Source organism: Gymnodraco acuticeps, unplaced genomic scaffold (genome assembly GCF_902827175.1).
Source record: "Gymnodraco acuticeps unplaced genomic scaffold, fGymAcu1.1, whole genome shotgun sequence".
Classification (NCBI taxonomy): Eukaryota; Metazoa; Chordata; class Actinopteri; order Perciformes; family Bathydraconidae; genus Gymnodraco; species Gymnodraco acuticeps.
In genome coordinates, this window is record NW_022991180.1 from 5,873,186 (window position 1) to 5,894,996 (window position 21,811).

General features: G+C 39.5%; 1 protein-coding gene across 2 annotated transcripts in view; it reads right to left on the minus strand.

Annotated features, from left to right (window-relative positions):
- LOC117560822 (SH3 and PX domain-containing protein 2A-like) overlaps positions 1–20,443 on the minus strand; it is a 49,037-nt gene extending 28,594 nt beyond the window's left edge. For both annotated transcript variants that reach the window (XM_034237889.1, XM_034237888.1), the window contains exons 1-6: positions 19,875–20,443; positions 14,739–14,819; positions 9,369–9,444; positions 8,525–8,601; positions 7,579–7,670; positions 2,176–2,207 (exon numbers count right to left, since the gene is read on the minus strand). In XM_034237889.1, coding sequence (XP_034093780.1) covers positions 2,176–2,207; positions 7,579–7,670; positions 8,525–8,601; positions 9,369–9,444; positions 14,739–14,819; positions 19,875–19,946 — 430 coding nt within the window. In that variant the 5' untranslated portion in view covers positions 19,947–20,443. The remainder of the gene's footprint in view (positions 1–2,175; positions 2,208–7,578; positions 7,671–8,524; positions 8,602–9,368; positions 9,445–14,738; positions 14,820–19,874) is intronic.
- Between the last annotated feature and the right edge of the window lie 1,368 nt (positions 20,444–21,811).

Sequence of the window (21,811 nt, forward strand, 5' to 3'; positions counted from 1 at the left end):
CTCAATCCAACAACATTGTTAGACATAGAAGATCAATAATGCAGACTTCAACCTCGTACTGTGCGAAGTCGCAGTTGGACGACAATAAATTAGATATGGGCCAGGATCTTGCTGAAAACATATGAGAGATGAAATCCCTACATTCATAACACAATTCCCTTCCAAATTACTTTTTTCGCCAAATGGTCTCTCATCTAGTTTCCGTCCTATAAAAAAGAGAAATGACTAAATACAATGAGATAAGATAACACTGTATTCATCCCAGGGGCGAAACTGAAGAGCCGGAACAAACAGAAAAACAACCATGATGGTGATGAACATGATATTGTCAATATCAACATCACATTTGTTCTGCTTGCCAGGTAAACAGAGCTTCTAGTCGAACTTCTAACCATTGCAGTTTTGTGGTGAAGGGCTACATTCTCCTGTTCAGGGGCAGGGGCTCAGTAGCTCTTATGGGAAACCTGCACCATGTAATTATGTAAACCATAAGCTGCAGCTACAGCACAAATTCACCACAGACTCACTGCACTTTATCTGCTGTCCTCCTTCAAAAGACAAAGATCAATCTTTCAGCTACGTTCACCGCTAATGTCACCGCTAATGTCCAGCACGGGGACTATGGTAAGGGTTTAGGTATAAAGTATGGAGGGCTTGTACAGTATGTTCTGCATTTACTGTAAACTGTGAATATTAAATCATCCTAAGCACAAGACGTAAAGTGTGTTATCATTGTTTTCCCTAGTGGATCCAATTATTTAATTGTAAGCATAAATATACATACAGTTCAGCAGATAATGTGTTTCATATTAAGCCACACCATGAAACAGCTGAAAGTGTGCATGCAAACGTGAGGCAGTCGATATAAATATAGCTGGAAACCAATCGAATATCTTGCAGACTGAATGTAGGTTACTCAGCACACACACACACAGCTGAAATAAGACAATTTTTCCATTTCGCTATGTAGCTGGAATTCCCTGTTACGTAAAGCCTCAATACGATGGAACATATAATGAAATTAGGTTGGGGTCTTATTTAATTTGGTGGCAACTCCATCACAGCTTTTCCTCAGCATGCATGGACCACAGAAAATTAACTTGCAGGTCATTTACTGAGACTTGCTGCCCAGCTATGTCACTTGTAACTGTGACAGATTGAAGAAAGGATGGCCACAGCAACTTCGCATCTGATTGCAGGGCTAGCTTGTAATTTAGTAATGCGTGTGGGTATTCTGAGACTGCATGCATGCACGCGCATACAAACACACTTGCACAGCTGTTCCCTAAACTCCTCTCATGCCTTTCCTGCTTCCTCCTACGCTTGTATCCCCATGCTCAGTTGAGTCACTCATTCTTTCTGTCTTTCTTACACTCTCTCACATACAAACATAAAGCCTATAGTCAACCCTGGAAGAGCAAACTGGTATGTTTCTCCCACGTAAACACGGTTTTCTTAACCATTTAATTACAATACAATGATCTAATGTTAACCAATAAAGTGTTGGATTAGGATGCATTTGGGAACCATGTAATCTCCATCTAAGCTTAATTGTTCATTGCCCTCTTAAAATCCAGTACAAGTCTTTTATGTAGGGTTGCAACTATTAATTGTTTTCATCATTGATTAACCCTCAAAATTGTTTTCTCAATTCATTTTTGTTTGTTGTGAAAAATGACATTCACAATTCCCTAGAGCCCATCGGAATGTATGTCCAAAACCAAAATAGTTGAAATGTAGTTTCTTACGTGATAAAGATAATCATGACATTCTCTAATTTCTAAAGCTGGAACCAGAGAATATTTACAATTTTGTACAACAAAATATCTTATAAAAATAATGTAGTTGCGGATCAATCAACTGATTGTTGCAAGCTTTATTTCAAATAGTCTTATACCTTGTCATAAACTGTTGCCTAAATTACCCACAATGCAATGTAATTCACAACAGTTCAATCAGAGATTTGGGTGTGTTATGCTAGCAGTATAGCATTGACGTGCTAGCCTGGAGAACTACAACAGACAGATGTCATCCAGATGTTTTAAATGTTCAAACTTCAATATCATTCAAGTAGCCATTAAACACAGTAGGGACAACATACAAATTGATGGCTCATATAATTAAATTAAACACAGATTCTACTGACCAAGTTAAAAAAAGATTTCACATCCTCACCTGATTTCCGTTTGCCGGATCCTCCACAGTCCCTGAAAAGAAGACAACACCAGAGGAGCATGGTCAGTATCAGTGTGTGTGAGCATTAATACAACCTGATCAATCTAGGAACTGGTTAGAGCTGAATCTGTGTCTGCCTGGGACCATCCGAGTGCAGTTGGCACACAAGTCCCAGCCAAACCCTTGTTGGGAATGCATGCAGAACTTGACCCGCCACTACCATAGGGAGAGAGACGGGGTGGGATACAACGTACAGTACGGCGTGTGTGGAGGATTACAGTAAGTGTGTACGAGAACAAATCTATAGATCTTCTAGCCAAATACTGCCATGAGATAATATCTCTATGGCAGACATGGTGTGCAGCTGCCTATGTTCAACAATACAGCAATTATTATCATCATATCCCCTAAGTAAGTCCCATTCATGTTTACATTTGAAAGCGTCCTTCTGTTGCCAAGCAGAAAACGCTGAATGATGAGAAATAGTGTCAATGAACCCACTCTGTGCTTTCACACTCATCCGGGTCACAGAACATTATTTTGACATTGACTACATGGATATTAACTATACACGTCTGTCTGCTCCTTTTTGTCTGCTTGATTTCTATTTGGAGTGGAACACATCATTTGCATACGCTTAAACCTGTCACTGTTGTTGGATCTATTCAGCCGTAGTTAGTCATTTAGAAGCAAAAACAAACAAACAATGGCACGATGAACACAGTACGAATACATTAAAAGTAATTCATTAAAGTGCTGTCAGTTCAATTTGAATGCTCATGCCTCATGTACTGTATAAACGATGACACTGCACATAATTACTTAATCCTGTGTGATGAGAATTTGTTATAGAACTGACATGCATAAACATTTCAAAACAGAGCAGTGTTTTCTAAAGCTGGGCCTTAATATGTATATGTGTGGTTTGTAGCTTGTTGGCTGACTGTCCTCATGAGCACACTGAGGAGAAGCCGAGGTTTTGACACAGATGGGAACAGACACCTGGCTCTCTGTAGAGGCCAGCAGCAGGACTGGAGCCATGGCCAGTTATGGATATGAGTGCATGTTTGGATAAACCTTGTCCAACATTCGCCAGGTTACAGTTTGTCCATCTACTCTGCAGGTTTCATTGATTTCAGTTAACAAGAAAAGTAGAATTTGTAATTGCAATGTTCTAAGTATGTCATACTGTACTAGAAAGAAGCTGTTTTACACTTAATGGACAAAAATAAAAATGACATTACAACTGTTATTCAGTGTCATCATCAAATGATTCCCCTTTAAGCTAAGCAACTCTTACTGCCTCATCAAAACATGTTTACCAATAACTTTATTCGCCTGTTATTTAAGATAAAGTAATTTTTTGGCACAACGCTTCCCTGTTTCCAGATGCGTGAACAAATACAAGTTATGAGATACTTCTAACCACTTATGTAATAGCTCACTGCTCAGTTCAGCTTCATTACTTACTCAATTTTGAACAACTAAATTGTATTGTGACACTGCAAAAAACAATGTTTATATTCTATCTTCAAGCTATGCTCATAGAGCGAAAATAGTGGTAAACATTCTTGCTGAGCCAAATTACTTTATAGTTTATTAAAAATATTAAGCACAGTCAGAGCAGATGATGCAAAGTGTCACTTAGAGGAAACCAAATGTGTTTTAAATCAAAACAGCATGCATGTCATTCAGCTCACAGATTATTTTCAGGCCAGAAACAGGGTCAGTGGTGGTAATTATTTAGGTAATGTAGCATAAACACTTGGATACATTACATCAGTATGTTTATTGATTCGGTTTCATGCATCGAGACAACACGTGAGACAAATGAATTGTAATACATGTTATACATCTCTAAAGTATTTCGTGAAGTGTTTATTTAGCCAATATCTGGTAGGGTGGGGATGAAACTGGGGGAAGCACTATACCATAGAGGGTTGGGGATAAATGATGGGGATAAAGTGGATGCTTGACCTGCTAGCTTGTGACCCTTCCAGCTCAGAGCTGGAATAATACTCTTCCCATGAGAAGACTGAGCACAAAACGCTGGCTCTAAATGCTTCCCTCCTATCACCAGTAAAATCTAATAAATGAGGAGAAGGTAAGGGGAGCCAAAATATGTCCAAACATATTAAATGCTTAAGACTGTGCGCCAATGTTTTAGGGGTACATTTTAACCAAGCAAGCAAGCCAATGGAGAGTCACAGAAGTTGGGAGATAGTCTTTACAGTTTTATAAACACCCATGCCCGGAGATGCATGGGCTGAACACGTCATTTAATATCCAAGCCCGGGAGAGTCCATCCTAAGCTTGAGCTGAGAATAACCATCTGTTTGCACATAACTGCAGCTCACACTTTGTAGGTGGGCTTATTAGAAATGGAATGTGTGAGACGTTAGTCCTTTGCTCACGTTTCTCAGCCAAGTCAGAGAACTGAAGGGTCCGCCTAATTCATGTTTACAATACACAGACACTCCTGCCTGACCTCAGATTAACCTCTGCAGGAGTACCGTACAGTTTAGGGGTCAATAGGTCAACTTCATTGAGCAGGAAATCATTATGATTATGCGCAGAGGTCTGATTTGCAAACTGAAAGGGTAGGTTGTTTTGATTGGCACATCATTAAGATGCAGTGATGGATAAGGATTATAAAGATATGCAATTGTTAGCAGAGTTATTCATCAGTGGGCCTGCTATTGACCAAGTTGATGGACTGAGAAATGCCAATGAATTCCAGGCACTGTGTTGTGGCTGCTCACTGTTTCTTAATGGTTAGGGTGGACCAAATGCCAAGGAAAACTTTCCCCATGGGGATTAAAATAGTGTGACTTTCATAATTCTAGTCAAGTATACAAAAAAGCAAAGTCAAGGTGCAGAAACGGCAGCAAAATACATTTAGAAAAAGTATGGGATGGCGTTTACCGTTCACAGTATTCCAGCAAAATAACTTAAAACTAACTTTTAATTTAAATAATGTTATTTCATTGCCAAGTTTCAAATCTGCATAATTGTCAGACTAACTTTGCAGTGTTGAAGCAATGATTGATGACTTTGATGGAAAAAAAAAAAAAAACTCAATAATTAAATACAATCTGCATATGATCTCAGTAACAGTAAATTGAGGTGGCCAAGCAACACACACACACACACACACACACACACACACACACACACACACACCACACACACACCACACACCACACACACACACACACACACACACACACACACACACACACACACACACACACACACACACACACACACACACACACACACACACACACACACACACACACACACACACACACACACACACACACACACACACACACACACACACACACACACACACACCACACACACACACACACACACACACACACACACACACACACACACACACACACACACACACACACACACACACACACACACACACGTAAAGAAACCATCTTACAGTTTTAAGGCCTGTTGCATGGCTCCCTCTTGTGACGGACCAACATAATTTCTTTATTTTCTGAACTCTGTGCAGTGACGACTGTTGACCGTTAGATGGCAGTAGCAGATGAAGACTTGTCAAACAACATTGCCTCCTTGCTGAAGCTAAAAGTTAGTAACTACTGGCAACAAATATTTTTAAATAATTCAACCAGAGCTTCTTTTTTTGGTGGAGAAAATGTCACCAGTATAACCGGTCTCATTATTAATCACTGCAACTGTAATAGAGACAAATTGGATGTATTGATTGAACTCCCATTCAAATTCCACAAAAATAATCTTGGGTGCTGGCCCAGGGAAAATGTTGGCAACTAATTTCCACAGAAATAATTTCTACATAAATAAATACATCTTTCCTATGATTTGTAGGAATAGGATTGTTAACGCAGTTTTTATGTGATTTATGGGAACTCATCTTCTACAACTCTTAAAACATCTGGAATCAGTCTATCAGTCTGCCTAGAGATTTATTACCAGTGATGTAGTACACATCATTGTATTTGTTATGATAGGGTTGTGTGGTCTGGTCCAAGAGAGAAAGGGTACTGAAATATTACCTTATTACCTCTCAGAATTTCATCATGCTTAGCGAGCAGGGTTAGAAGCACCTACTTATTGTTAAAGACATTGTTGTTACATCAGTTTGAAATATAAGACGTGTTATTGTCCACCTACTGACCTCTGCTTGTTTTACATACTTGTATTTTGTTTAACATTTTAATTTATTTATCAAGTTTTCTACACCAATTGCAAGATTCTAGGTCTTGTTACATAACTGTGTATACGTTTACTCCCTAATTGTCCTAATTTATACATCAAATTGTTTCCCTTTCTGAAAAATCAAGCTTTTATTGTTGGAGAATAGTATTACCATTCTTAATGCAACCCTAAATAGTTAGTTAGTTAGAGTACATAAAGGCTGAATGGTAAACAATCTATACTTATTATGTTTCAGTCAAGATGACAGAAGAACAAATACATTATAATTATTACCCAAGCCGAAATGCTCTTAATTTTTATTCTGTTTTCAAATTATTATTATTATTAGATGTGACGAAATAGCTCTCAAATGTGCTTTATTTACTCATCCTTTTTCAACCAATTGCCTTTTTGCATGATATAACAAACTAAAGAACAAAATAATAAACACCAGGAGAGGCATTTTGAAATGGTCCAGATCCAGCAGAAGTGAACTGAGCACTTGGGTGGCATGGCCTTTAGACCTCAACGTCTCAATTTAAATTGAGAACCTGCAAGACTGGAGGAGGATCTCGCTTTGAAGTGGGATTAACATGACTGGGCAGCGGGGGTGAGAGGTTGTGTGTCTGGTGGTGGAGGAGAGACCACTCAAGAGGTAACTCCAACACATTTTTCTCATTGAGTGTGTTGGGAGAAGTACAAACAAACACAAATGTATGCATTTATGAAGAAAAAAATGTTACTTAATTTTAACATAGACAAAAGGGAAGAATAGAATATATACAAAAATGAATCTAGCAGCCAGTCTGTAATTACTCCCACTCTGACTGAGAAGTGCTTTTGACAAATGACTAGCCCTGAAGCCTTATCTGCTCTGAGACTTGAACTCAGCTGCACTCGTATGACACCTCTGATCCTTACGCATTTGTTTTGGGGATCGCGTGTTACCTCCTATTAATCATTATTAATAAAAAAACGCAGTGCCTCTCAACCAGCACCCATCAATCATCTCTGAGACACACAGCAAAGCCTCTGGATCAAGATGGGTCACTGCGGGTGCAACCTGTCCCAGCTGCTGAACCACACACAGTTTGCTGCTGGAGCGTAACACGCCAGAAGGCGATGGCTAGTTTAAAAGAGATGACGCTAATACTGAATGATAGCCTATGATTTATAAAGTCAGCAGTGGTAGTTACTCACTCTTTGGGAGGGTTGAGGTCCTCTGTATTTGTCTCAAAGAACTTTAGGACCTCCTCACTCTGGGTAATGTGGGTGGGAAGCTTCATAAGAGCCTGTGGGCGGGAAAAGGAGGGAGAAAGCATGTGTTTGTGACAAAAACATATATTAAAAAAAAGTTGCAGGTGCTGTTTAAAAGTGCTCGAGTTTGGTTTGAATGACAATGAATAAACGGTCTTAAACACTTTGTGATTGTACAGTCAGTCAGCTAAACAGACTGGGTGGAGATGTGGAGGGTGTGGAGGGGAAGGAAGAAAGCTCTGAGCACGGAGTGAGGGTTAAAACAAAGGAAAACCCAGAGAGGTGATATAGTTTAACAAACGCCTGTCTCAGCTGCATGGGCGTTGAAAATTAGATACTTCAGCCCACTAAAGACAGCTTTAAAGAAACAATATTTAAAAAATACTAGGCTTCTTGCCTTCACAGCAAATCCTGCTTGGTTCCTATAAAGGAAAACTGTTGCCACACTTGGCACTGCACCTGACCCACATTCCCTTCTCTGACCTAGTTCATATAAACGGATCAGGTAGCCATCTGCACTCATACTAGACTTGTAGCCTGCTGATTCATTCTTATTTCTCTTTTACCCCTGTGTTCCCCCCATTTCCCTTGTTTCCTTCATAGGCTGCCTATTTACATTGGTGACAGGAAATGACCAGCACAGATAGCGCTGTTGCTTTCCTGTTGAGGCTGGTGGGGGAGATAAATGTTGAGGTCTGCCTTCAAAATGCGGTGGCAAATGTTCAGGGAGTAGAGCATTGTCATAGATAAAGGGCTGTTCCGACAAAACCAAACATGGGTAGTCATCATCAGTCATTTGTTTTCCTACAAGATGTATCGTGTTAACAGCAGACAGAGTGATACAATTAACTTAAAGAGGACTTTATGAGACATGCAGCCATTGTCTTACTTTGCAGTAATTATCCAGGTGCTTTAGTCTTTTGACGGCTACATCTCTTATGTGACTTCGGCGAAATAAGACTTTACCTGAGGAAAAACAGAGCACTGTCAGTTCAGTTGTACATATACCACGGGAAACAAAATGATACAAGATAATCTAACATTAAAATGTTAGATTATCAAGCGCAATAAATAACAGGTTTGCTATTTGTTGCATTTTAAAAAAAGGAGGAAGGAAGTGGGTTTACCTTCATTTTTAAATGACTAACCAAAGAAAAAGAATAGCATACATGATTAAATGTTTTATTTTGAAAACAGCTTTGACTCTAAAATCAATTGAGTTCCAAAGGATATTTTAACCCATAAATAAATTAGACCATTTGTAAAAGGTTACTAATCCTCCCTTTATAACTCCTATGAGCTGTTATCAGTGTGTATATTTATGAAACCTACTAAACAGTAAAAGTGTGCAGGCTGTGTGCTGTGTGGAGGGTATGCAGTTCACTCCATGAAGAATTACAGAAAGATCAAAACAGCAGTGGTCAGACTTGAGCAGTACAGCTTGTCTAACAAAGGATCTCTTCACTGCTCTCCTCTGCTCTGGCCCACAATGAGTTCATCAGATTATACAAATCCCTCTCTGCTAGCCTCCTACTGCCATGGCACACCACAAATTGATTTAGCTTGGATCCTGTATGGCAGTTAATAAACAATGCAATGTTGTGGGCCAATCCATGGAGTGGAGTATGTAGGCTTGCTGACAAATAGCGATTGTGCATAAATATGACTGACAGCCTTTCTTTTGCTTGAAATCCGCAGTCTTTAATACATCTTAAATTGATTGTGTTTATCACCTGGCAAAAAAGGAATAATCCTCTTTTTGGGGTCTTTCTGTCCTCCATCGATTGGGAATTTGTCGAGGATTCGCATCTGCAAAAAGGAGAAGGGAGTAAAGAATGACAAAAACATGAGTTCTGCAGCAAGAAATCAAAAACATGACTCTTTGACTGCCACGAAAACAGATGGATGCCAACGTACTATTATAATCAAGTAACTATTTGATGGCTTAGCCACATGAACTGTGTTTTATCTACCACACGTTAATCAGTTAGTTGAAAGTGGAGGAATTTGTGAGGGGTATAGGAACAAAAAAAATGGGGGTTGCATTTGAAATGAGGAACAGACGACCTTTTTGTTATGACACATGAGTTCAACGTGGGTGTAATTAAATATCTTCTGAAAAGCTACTGTGTCGTGGAACTACAAAACACTTTGATCTCTGGGGCAGCAGACAAGGTTACATCACCCACACTTGAAAAGAAAAATCAAAAGCAAGTTCCGCTTTTTAAACCGAGATTTAAACGCCATCAGAGGAGATAATTAAGTCTTTGATGTTAACACTTGATACACCGGACCATTTATCTATGAAGAGATAAAGGGTGATACAGACAGAATACTCTTTATAGAAAGAATACTGTTAGGTCCTTCATGATGACAGATTACAACTATGTCCTCCTATTTGTAGTAGTTTGATGTCTCAGCATGTGTCTACTTGGATTAAGTATACATGTGTGTATCTGTCCCATGTGGAAAAAGAACATGTGCTGTGTAGTGAATAATGCACGAGGTTGTTTTGTTGAGTGCTGAAAAAATATGGATGTGTCCAATATGCGTGTGTATGCGTTTGTGTCAAGGACAAAAGTTTCTGGTTTCTTCCTTGAATAAATCACAGTACCATGAGCACATATGAGAGCATCTTACAGTAACAGAAAGCTCAAAAATCCAGATGCTGCCCCGCCTTTGCTCGTTCTGCTTTGCCTTGTTCCAGATGGGCAACCGCAAAGTCTGTGAGCATCAAGCTAAAGCACACTCAACTTGGAGGAGGAGCCGGGAGTCTTGGTCTAAACCAGGCCAAAAAGAACCAGGTGGACAAACAGAATCGAGCTTGGAGGGTAAAGTGGGATTGCCTGTGTAAGAGTGGTTTGGTTTCTCTTCTTGTGGTTCATTTCTTTCTTACAGTAATATGCTGCCTTGGCTAAATCCTTTAACTTATCTCAGGGCATGGCATTTCCCCTCTTCTTCAAAAATATAGACAGCCAACAAGAAATATTTTGAAGAGCGCAGCCATTGTATTCTGTTTTTAGGGAAAAGTACATAGAACGGCTCTGGTTATCAACACCTAGTGTTTTATGCTCCTCAACCTCAACAAATATAAATACAAACCAGAATGTTTGTTTAGGAAACCATTTACCACTACTATTATACAGGTCTGACATGGACATGACCTTTGATATTGCCTGTTGAGTTTACATACGTGTTTTGTTTCCTGATAAATTTCACCAACACTTTAGCTTTCAAAATAAAAAGAAGGGGTTAGCATTATAAGACACAGGAAGTGCATCATTGTGTTAACAGAGCCCAATAGTCAATTTGTTCTAGTGTTTTGAATGGGTCGTTTTTATTTGATTTATTAAATATATTTAAAAAACATTCCAATTCCGATGTCTGGATATTTCCAAGAGTGAGAAGTTATTTCCTCTTTGAGGGTGAACTTGCATTATTATGCTTTTGTATTTCCTTATCTGGTCTTACACAAGGATTACAATAGGTCTTCACTCCGACTCTAGTCGAGCCCCAATTATAACAGGCGTACTAACAGATGTGGTTTCTTAGAAATCCCCGTTTATGTAAGAGTGCATTGGCAGCTGTACCGTGTGTCTGACACACTCATCATGTTATCAGCCTCCTAGCTGGATGTAGCCATACACTCCCTCTAAGATGGGAGCGTTCTTCACTCAGCACCTTCAGAGACCACCTCTCCCGACAGAGAGGCGATGATTACCTCAGCCCTCGGGGACCTGCCTGGATACACTTGCAGCTCTACGGGACAGGTGTGACATTTGTTACTATGGCAACAGCTGGACAACTTGGGTCAAAACTCTGAGGGAAAACATTTCTCAAATTTCAGGGACTTAGCTCTGAGATGCTGTATTTATCGATGTTGCTTTTGCAAACTCTGCAAAGGATACTTAAGCATATTAAGCTGCAGTGTCAGCCAAGTGTTCCCACTGGGAAAATGAACCACGGAGCAACAGGTGTTATGATGTAATGCAGTTTCCCAGTCATACTTGAAAATCAGCGTTGTGGATAATTGGGAGAAAAGAAAGTGCCGAAAACATTCAATCCTCTCTACACTGGCATCATTTCAGCATGTGACGTGATGGATATGAATTATGGTGACGGGAGAACCCAAACAGCTTCTGTACGCTGTAATGATAATCATCGAAGCATTTAACTTAAATTGCACTGACTGGAGTGGAAAGGGAGGAAGGGAGGAAGAGACAAACAGACACTCCGCTGTGAAGCAGACAAATGAACTCTTCTGAGAGGAATCTCAGTCAGAGGGAGTTTGGAGAAATGTTTGAGTGGGAAACCAATAATCTGATTCCATCTCTGGGTTGTGTTTTGACATCTACTTGACTGTTGTTTACTGTAGAGAGATTGTGATGAAACAGGCCTCTCGGTCATAAAATGTCCCCGATTTATCATGCATGTTGTTGCAAAAGCTGCATTGTTATCATTATCAACATCAAATGCTGCTTTTGGTACTGCAGCAACATTGTAAAGTTTTTTGAAAAGAAAATATTTCTGCTAGTCAGCATGATTGGGGATGAAGACTACATATTTGAAAAGTAAGTATAGTAACCAGTCCTGTGTAGCCAGCTCCTCATCTATGCTTGAGGCTACACTAGCAGCTACTAGCATAACACACCAAAATCTGAGACTGGACTGCCATCTGTTGCATTGCATTGTGGGTAATGTAGGCCTCAGGTTTTGACAACTGAACAAAAAAAGACGACAACTCTGGGGAATCTTTGGATACTTTCTTTTTTTTTTTGTGTTACTCCATCATGACTCAGACAGCATTTCATTGTAGAACGGAAGGTTACATTTGTCTTCTAAATAATAAATATCCTTAAATTGACATTATTCTCACCCATGAGTGTTTCCTCCTTCAAATCAATACAAATGTAATTCAGGTTCACCTTATCAAAGTCCCATGAAAGCAGGCAAGATAAACTATAACGCAGACAGAGTAGAGCTGAACCAGGTCCGATTCTCCCATCCAAAAATAATGACGACTATGGGAAGTTTGTGTCCAAAAGGAAACCAGGCCAGCATGCACACTCCACAATCCCCCTGAGGAATGCTGTGACCCGTGTGCTCTGTGGAGGGGGTAAACTCTGCTCGACACACTGACCAATTCTGCTCACGTCAAACAAATGTGGTTAAAAAACATTTCCATTTGACCAGAAACAGCATTTATGGAACTCAGGCTCAGCAGTATGCAGCATGAAAACACACGTCTTGAAAGTGAGTACTATCATGTTTAACTCTGCAAATGCATGACAAATGCTTTTTTTCTCCTTAGATTCACTTTAGGTCAGCAGAAAAGACAAAGAGAGAAGGAATCTGGTAATGAGGGGATCCTGATTATTTATGATAATTGCTTCCCTGAGGAGCAGTTATGAGTTATGTTGAGTACACTGAGGAGGTTTGATTCATTAGCAGTGAGTGCACTCTTGGACATCCATTTGGTAACGAAAATGGATTCCTCATCTTAAAAAGACAAAGAGCAAAGCTGCCTGTTGTTGATGAATAGCTTTTTATGAGCAGCTGAACAGTGTTGGCTGACGTTGGACATAATATGAATAATCAGCCTCAGCTTTAAAAGGCATTTCTTGTTCTGTGACCTTTCCTAGCTTTTCTGAATTCTGATTTAATGGTTATCCGATGAGATCATGGTCACATTTGTCAAGCCAAGGGTGTCAAATGTATTTTTTTCTGTCAGCTTCTGGTGAGCATACAACAGGCAATTGTTCTAAAAAGATAGAACTGTGCAGAGCTGGGGGAGGACTGTAGGTGTTGGCATTTGGCAGACATACAATCAAAATCTCAATTTCAGACTGAAGAAAAGACAAATATTCTAATACAAACAACACTACACTCAATATAATTTAAATTATATGGGGACATTCAGCAGGTTAAATAGTCATCTAAAATGTTAAAAGGAAAGCCAAATGTTTCCATTAACAAAGCACCAAACTGTTCATTCCCCCAACCCCCAACACTTTCCTGACCACAGCTAACTCTTCATTTATTCCAATGCTATCTGGGATTGGTCCTTGCATTACCCAAACAACAACCTCCTTCTTCAGCTAGCTTAAAATCTAAGATAAGCAACTGTTTTGAATTATTCAATACTTTTCATAAAGCAGGATTACTTTAAGCCTCTGTCAACATGCTATCTTCGAAGTCTAATAATCATAGATTGTAGGCCATTTCCAATCTGCTTCACCCAAGACACTTCATCTTTCACCTATATGACTATGTTCACATAAAGACAAATAAAACACTATCCCCACCCAATTTTGTATGGACAGCTGGAGACTGTTGTTCTTCACGGATTACCGTGGCCAGACAAACACACCCCGGCAGCAGGGATCTATGGACAAGACTAATGTTTACTTAGACAGGAGAGAAGCCCTGTTTCCATCAAACAGACCAGGGCAGCATTTCCCTGGCTATTAGCAAGAGACCAGAGAACAAAGGGTTTCCTCTGCTGCCTCCAGTACAGCCAGCCCACCAGAGCCTCAGCACTGGAGAGTGCAGTCTGGCAGAGGGAGTTATCAGAGAAGTGCCAGAGACGCTCCTTTAGAAGAACATTTATTAAGGCATGCACAGATTTAGGTTTCAACCCTTCACATTGTTGCTTAAGCTGCTAAAATGTTTCAAAATGTATTTTCAACTTGCAATACATTTAGACTACTAAGCACTGTGTGGTTAAAATGTAAAATTAGTCAATGTAAGAAAGGCATTTCACTGGATGCTAGTGGATCCCTTAAAACGTCCTGAAGCATAACACTGACCAAAGCTGTAATCTGACTGAGGTGGTGTTTTCTTCCTGCATCTGCTTACTGGATTAACCCCCATTTCCCTTTTTCCAAACCGGCTCCAGTCTTCTTAAATGAGACCTTCCATTGAGCATGCCGCCTTTCAGCAGATGAACAGAAAGAGATACTAAAAGGTCAAACTGACCTCACAGAGTTTATGAAGACATATCCGGGCCATTTTCAACCAACATTTTGCAAGTTTTAGGGCTCAGGCTGCTCATGTATTAAGTGACAGTAGAAATATTTACTTAATTTACCAGTTCAACATACCTGTAGCTCAAAGAATTTACTGTATCTCCTGTAGATGATATGGGAAGTGGAGTCCGAGTAAGTGACGTTGATGAGGTACACCTAGTGAGAGAAGCACAAACACAAGTGGTCCATTAGGAGCAGAGTCACTTTGTCAAAGACACCACGGCACCGCTTTAGCTTGCCCTGCCTTAATGACACAAAGTGCATTCTCTTCTGACTTAACTTCAAGAGGTCATCAAAGGTCAAATGAACTCATTAAGTTTGTCTGTTACCGTCACACATTGGAAATACATCAGGGGTTAATAAGAGGGACAATAGATTTTAGGTATTATGTCTTTAGAACCATTCATAATGAATTACATTTGGGTTTTGAGTGCAGCTGATTGCAAATTATTATTCTACAGTGCCAATAACAAAAAGTCCATCTGTTCTGGTCTGCTAGAAAAACATTGCGTTGTTGTGTTTCAGCGCCTTGTGTAAGTAACAACTTTGCATTTTCCGTTCACAATGTCTGCGTGAGTCCACTGTCTAAGGAAACAAATGATGCTCCTGATATGTCCACAACTTCCTGCACTTATATCTATCACCAGGAATAATGACAGGGAAGAAATGTTTACTCAAACAGAAGCTGAAATGGGAATAGCATTTCCTTGGCAGACATCAGTCATTTAAAGAACAAAACACTGTTGCGGGAAGTTTTCCCAAAATAAATGCTCTATTTGCCTCAACAATAAAAGGGCCCACAAACAATTGTGCACACCCTGAGGTTCGGAAACAGATGGCTGCACCTCATGCATTTCCATCTAAGAGCATGGCACAGGGTGTTTACAAAAGCTGCATTTACACATATGGTGGCAATCTACAAGGACATCAGTTACTAGTTTGAAATGCAGTCTTCAGTCTGCACACTGTTCATTACAGAAAGAGTCTTCAGCGAGGCGGAACAAGTTCTCCAGCAGCTCGCTAATTAGATACAGACAGCATGAGAAAACACTCTGAGTTGAGACATCAGCATGGCTCAAAGTGAGGGTGTGTGAGGTCAAGATACATCCCAAAAGAACCGACAACCATTTTTAACATAATAATATAAATTATGAAACTAAAAAAAACGAATTGATATGAATTGTTAATTTGTGTGGGTATTGGGTAACAGTTAGAGTAATATTGATGGTGCTGGTCACAAACAGAATAACAGACACCGCATAAGCCTATTGGTATTTAATGCAAGATATTATTATTCTTTCAAGCAGATACAAATCAATTAAACACAAATGTATACATGTGGACTCATCTGCAATCAATTACCATAGTATGTAGCTCACAGGCACATTTTAACACAAAATAATCATTTAAATGTATAAAAAGAGCATGTTTCTGCAATGAACTTCACAAACTAAGGACTTGCAAATGGATCTAATTTTCCCTAAAATGATCCCTCTCTGGTAATGTATGTAAACAAGGATTAGTTGCCATGTACTCTCTGGCTCCAGTGTCATGAGTCCCTGGAAGGAAGTCACACTTGAACAGTGGGGACAAAGGGTTGCTTCTTTCCTCTCTCAAACCGGATAAGCATTTTCAGTTGCTTAGCTCATAGATAATGAGATTTCTGTTTTTTCCCTCGTGGGGACTTCCCAGTCAACCCTCACCTCCGGCTTCAATCCCAAGGGAAAGTCTGTGCCCTATGGTTAGTGGCCTTCAGGAGTCTCCCTAAGCAGGAGATGGATGATGCAATTGATCCTAACTCTCAGGTTAATTAATCCAATTGTACCTGATGGACTAATAGATTTTTGCAGTCCCGCAGAGACATGTCTCATGGCTCCTTGGATTTGATTACTCAAGTCAGAAAGCCAACACCAAAAACAGACCATAGATTCAACCAAGACCAGGAATCTACAGCCACACTAGTATATTTGGTCCATCAGTTTAACTATTATTTCATTTAATTTCATTTCAAACCTTTATTTAACCAGATTGGTCCCATTGAGATCATAGATCTCTTTTTCAAGAGAGACCTGCAGCATATAGGTTCCACATGAAACAATAAAGGACATTATACATTATATTTACAGGATACATTTACATAGTTATAGACATTTACAAGTGGCCATGGTATCAACGAGCATTTCATTTAGCCTAGCTTTAAAAACATGCAGAGGAATGAGATTGCTCAGTTTCAATTCTTGCTGAAGACTGTTCCAAGCAAATGGAGCTGCGCACATAAAAGCTGTCTTACCTAAGACAGTCCTTGCTCTTGGCACATCTAACAATACTACATCATGCGATCTCAGACAATAGCTGCTTGCAACTCTCTGTGTTATCAGAGAGCAGATATAATATGGGAGTTTACCCAACAAAGCTTTATAAATAAACGTGTACCAATGACTGAGCCTCTTTACAATAAGTGATGGCAGACCTGCCTTGGCATACAGGGTACAGTGATGAGTAAGTGCTTTACAATTTGTGACAAATCTCAGTGCGCTGTAATAGGCGGCATCTAACTTGTTCAGGCAATAGGCAGGTGCATTCATATACAACAAATCACCAGTCAAGCACAGGTAAAAAGGTGACAGTGACTAGCCTTTTCCTGGCTTCAAAAGAGAAACAGGACTTGTTTCTGAAAAAGAAACCTAGTCTAACCCTCAGCTTTTTAAGCAGGTTATTGACATGAAGTTTAAAAGTAAGACAATCATCAAGCCAGATACCTAGGTATTTATAACTGGTAACCACTTCAAGTACTTGTCCTTGCATAGTAACAATATCCAAAACAGGCTCTGGTGTCTTTTTAGCTTTTGAAAATAGCATTACCTTGGTTTTATCAACATTTAAAAGAAGCTTTAGTTCAGAGAGCTGAGTCTGAATAATGTTAAAAACAGCCTGTAATTTAACACCAGCCTCCTTAATGGAGGGACCTGCACAATACATCACGGTATCATCAGCATAAAAATGTAAAGTAGCTTCATCCACATTTTCACCTAAACTGTTGATATATATGGAGAATAAAAGTGGACCTAAAACAGAACCTTGAGGAACACCATTAGCAATGTTTAACCACTCAGAAGACAGCCCATCAAAGTGAACACATTGGGACCTTTCAGAGAGGTAGTTCACAAACCAACCCACTGCATGGCTGGATATGCCTTTACTGAGTAGCCTCTGCTTTAAGATGCGATGATCGACGGTATCAAACGCTTTGGAAAGGTCAATAAATAGAGCTGCACAACTCTGCTTATTGTCTAAAATACTCGTAATGTCATTCACCACTTTCATTGTGGCAGTGATGGTGCTATGTTGTTTTCTGAAGCCTGACTGATGTTTAGACAGGATATTATTTTTACATAAAAACTCCTTTACCTGTTCACTCACTAGGTGTTCGAGCACCTTCGCCAGAACTGACAATTTAGAGATTGGCTTATAGTTATTTAAAATAGTTGCCTCCCCTCCTTTTAGTAAAGGCAAGCCATAAGCTGACTTCCATACTTTTGGAATTGCATTTGTGCTGAGGGAGAGGTTAAAAAGAGTAGTAAGAGGAAGAGCAATAACATCTGCAGCTATCTTTAAAAAGAAAGGTTCTATAGCTGTACATTATATTCATGCAGTAAAGCATTGAGTATATTTTTTCAGTTTTTATGCTAAGCTAAGCATGCTACTAACAGATATTTATAGCACTGTAAGACGGAACTAGGTGGAAGAATAGTGGGGGAAATAATAAAAAGGTAATCACCTTACTGCCCCGCCCATTTGTTCACTTCCGGTCTGAACACAATTGTGTTTGTTACAATGCATCTTTGGATGGTTATACATTACGACTTCCATAGCCCCTTAGTATCCGGCAAGACAACATGTAAAAAAAGCCTAAATTCACATATGAGGACATTTTAATCAACTCTGTACTGTATCATAGTATGGATGGATGGCTCTGCTACAAGGAACTACAAAGCAAAAAGCACTTGCCAACAATGTATTTGCCATAACTCTCACTATCAGAAGGGTACACAAAAGTCCAGTGTTTAAATGTATAAAAACCACATACAGTACATAGTGTAATGTTATATACCTAACATAGCCTGTTGATATCATTGCCGATGCTGATTCATATCTTCCACTTAACCTTCTATTATTCTCTATTCTTTATTACTTTTAATGATATGATCTGTACGTTCTATGCACTTCTGGTTAACCTTTTGATGCTCAACTGCAATTTGTTGACTCAGTAAGATTACATCTACTATGTGCAATGAAAATAAAGTTTACTCATTGGGCTTGTTTATGTTATTGCCTTAAAATAACATTATGTAAAACAATATTGTTGTTCATAGAAGAATGAGACAATTGGAACATCAAATTTAAATGTTGTATATTCTATGTTATGAGAGATACAGACTTCCCTACCACAATACATTCAAAGCCACTGACTTTCATAAACTAGATTTGCTTTCCTGCTAATGTCCCCGTTATTCATCCTACAAACATCTTGTCCTGCAAACAAACAGTCACAGAGACGTACACAGCTAACGTCAGTTTGTTGGCCATATTAGCTGATTAGTTGGTCAGCTGCAGGACATTAAACAGTGTGTAGACATACTTGCAAAATGAGTTTGCCAGGCAGGATGCAAAACTACTCCTGGCTTGTAAGCTACAGCCAAACTGTGTTTACTTTATCTCCTATTCCCTGTCATATAGCGAGCCACACACACGTACACACACTTCCCTCTTGTGAAAATAGGAACATTTCTGATCATTCCTGAAAACACCATGTTCTTCCATTTACTACCAATTAACTATTGGCAATAGTTTGCAACACGTAGACAATATTTTTGACTGGCAACCAAATACTTCATGCCATGGGGAGGGCTTTTAAAGGTATACAGCGTTTAGCAGCTCTATGAGGCTGCTCTCACCATGTCAAATGTCATCCATCCACATTTCACTTAAATGTGAATGTCTTGGTAGCACAAAAGGGACATTCCTCAAAATTACAAAATTAATTTGGATTTATCATAGATGGATATTATGTACAAAATGTCAAGACAAATCAATCCAACCGTTGGAAAGCCATTTAGTCAAAACAAAAGTGGGTGAACGACAGACAAGTCTTAAATGTGAAGACAATGGTTACAACATAAGTGCAGAAACAAAGAGGACGAGAACACTTACATAGTGTTTGGAGGGATTCCTTCTCTTCAGCACGTCCACAACATTAACGTCTAGGACGGTCCGGAGCTGCATCTTGACAAACTGAATGGGATTTGCAACAAGAAATACTCTAAATTCTACAAAAGAAGACGCTCACGCATGAAAACGATAATGGATGTCCAAAAACATTAGCTAATTGACTTTAGACGAATGAAAAGTTAATAGAGGGACAGAGAAAAAGAGTCTCCGCGCCTAAACTTCAGATGCATCCATGAAACTGTGGTGTCAGGCGGTCTCGGAGCTTCTGAACTCCTTGTGAAACATGACCACGCAGAAATAAAACTGGGGTTCATCAGTCTTTCCCTCCCTCAAGGAGTGCTGGCCTACCGCAGCAGAGCTCAGGCAGCGGGGCAGGGCATGTCCCTGTGTGCGGGGCGGTCCCGCGGAGCTGGCTGGACACACAGCACGAGACCCTTTGAAGACGTGTTTCACTTGTTTCTCACGTGTAACTCTGTGAAGAAATGTCAATTCACAAAACCATTGCGTTTGGACAATATTTAGACACCCTACATGATGAAAAGCACGATTCTTTGTGCAATACAAGTTGATTGAAAGAGAATAGTAGTGTTGCCCTCAAATTATCCTGGTTAATAAGTCTACAGCCTTCATAACAAACCCGTTTTCGCATCTGTTATTTAGCCTACAAACGCAGCCACAGCAGGGGAATAAAAGCATAAATACTTGGAAACACTTAGGTTTTAACTTTTGCTTGATTTTGCTACATCTCTGTGACAATATAGAGGCTTTCTGCATATTCGTACACATGTTATATTATTAACTTCAATAAAAAAGCGTAGCCTACAAGCTCAAACACGCATGACCAACTACATATAAATATGCAATGTGTCTGCTTAGCTGACCACCACGTACCGTACACCGTCCATTTGGCTCTTAATTTCAAAGTCACAGTGGGATTTCCTACAGCACTTAAACTCAGCACATGGCAAATTACTTTGCTCGCTCCTAGTGGAGGCAGGAGCATTGAGGTTAGAAGGAGAACAACATTGAGTTAATTTGACCACAAGGCGGCACTACACCACACACAAAAATGTCACCATCCTAATGAAGTGGTGCATTTTGTATAATTAATAAATTATCGTTACTTATTATTTACACTGTGTAAACATGGGGAGCGCAGTAGACTACTTAATAACACTTCTGAGGGATTTATAATGTTGTTTAATTACTTAGCCTACTGCCTTTTTTAGTCCGTGTACCTTCTTGTCAATTGTTTTCTTTTTTAAACCAGTAAACAGAAAAACGCTCATTGTTGTTTTATTGTTTGTTACTAGTGGCCAAAGGATCCTTGGAGCAAGGTTGCAGGCGAATCTTGGAAGCATTGTCAAAACAATGATATGAAGTAATTACTAACAATAATGGGCAAAGTCAATTAGAATTGGAATACATATTCATTTACCTGGAGATATATCTCCTAGGTAAATTCATATTTATTCCATTTCCATATGTATTCCAATGTATTCTGCAGAACACTTCTATAGGATATATAAGTGTTCTGCAGACCACTTAATATAGTTATTATGAATAAGAGAGCCTGCATTGTTGTACCCTGGATATAGTGTATATTTACACTTTTACTGGGAATTATTGTATGATGCAAACTGCATGATCGGATGCTTAACCCGCACAGCTCACATGTCTGCCTAGCTACTGTGAATTAGCTGGGATGATCAGTAGGTCTACGCTACATCTGACTCCATAAAACATGATGTGGGCCTGAGCAATACTACTTCTACCATGTTTTCCTCCTCATGACGACAGGACGCAAGTAGCATGCGTGGTAGAGCCGAGGGGCTGAGACTGAGCTGTCCTGTGAGGTGATTCAGGAAACAGCTAACTAACTGCGTCAATTCACCACCGACAGACAGAGAGAGAGACCG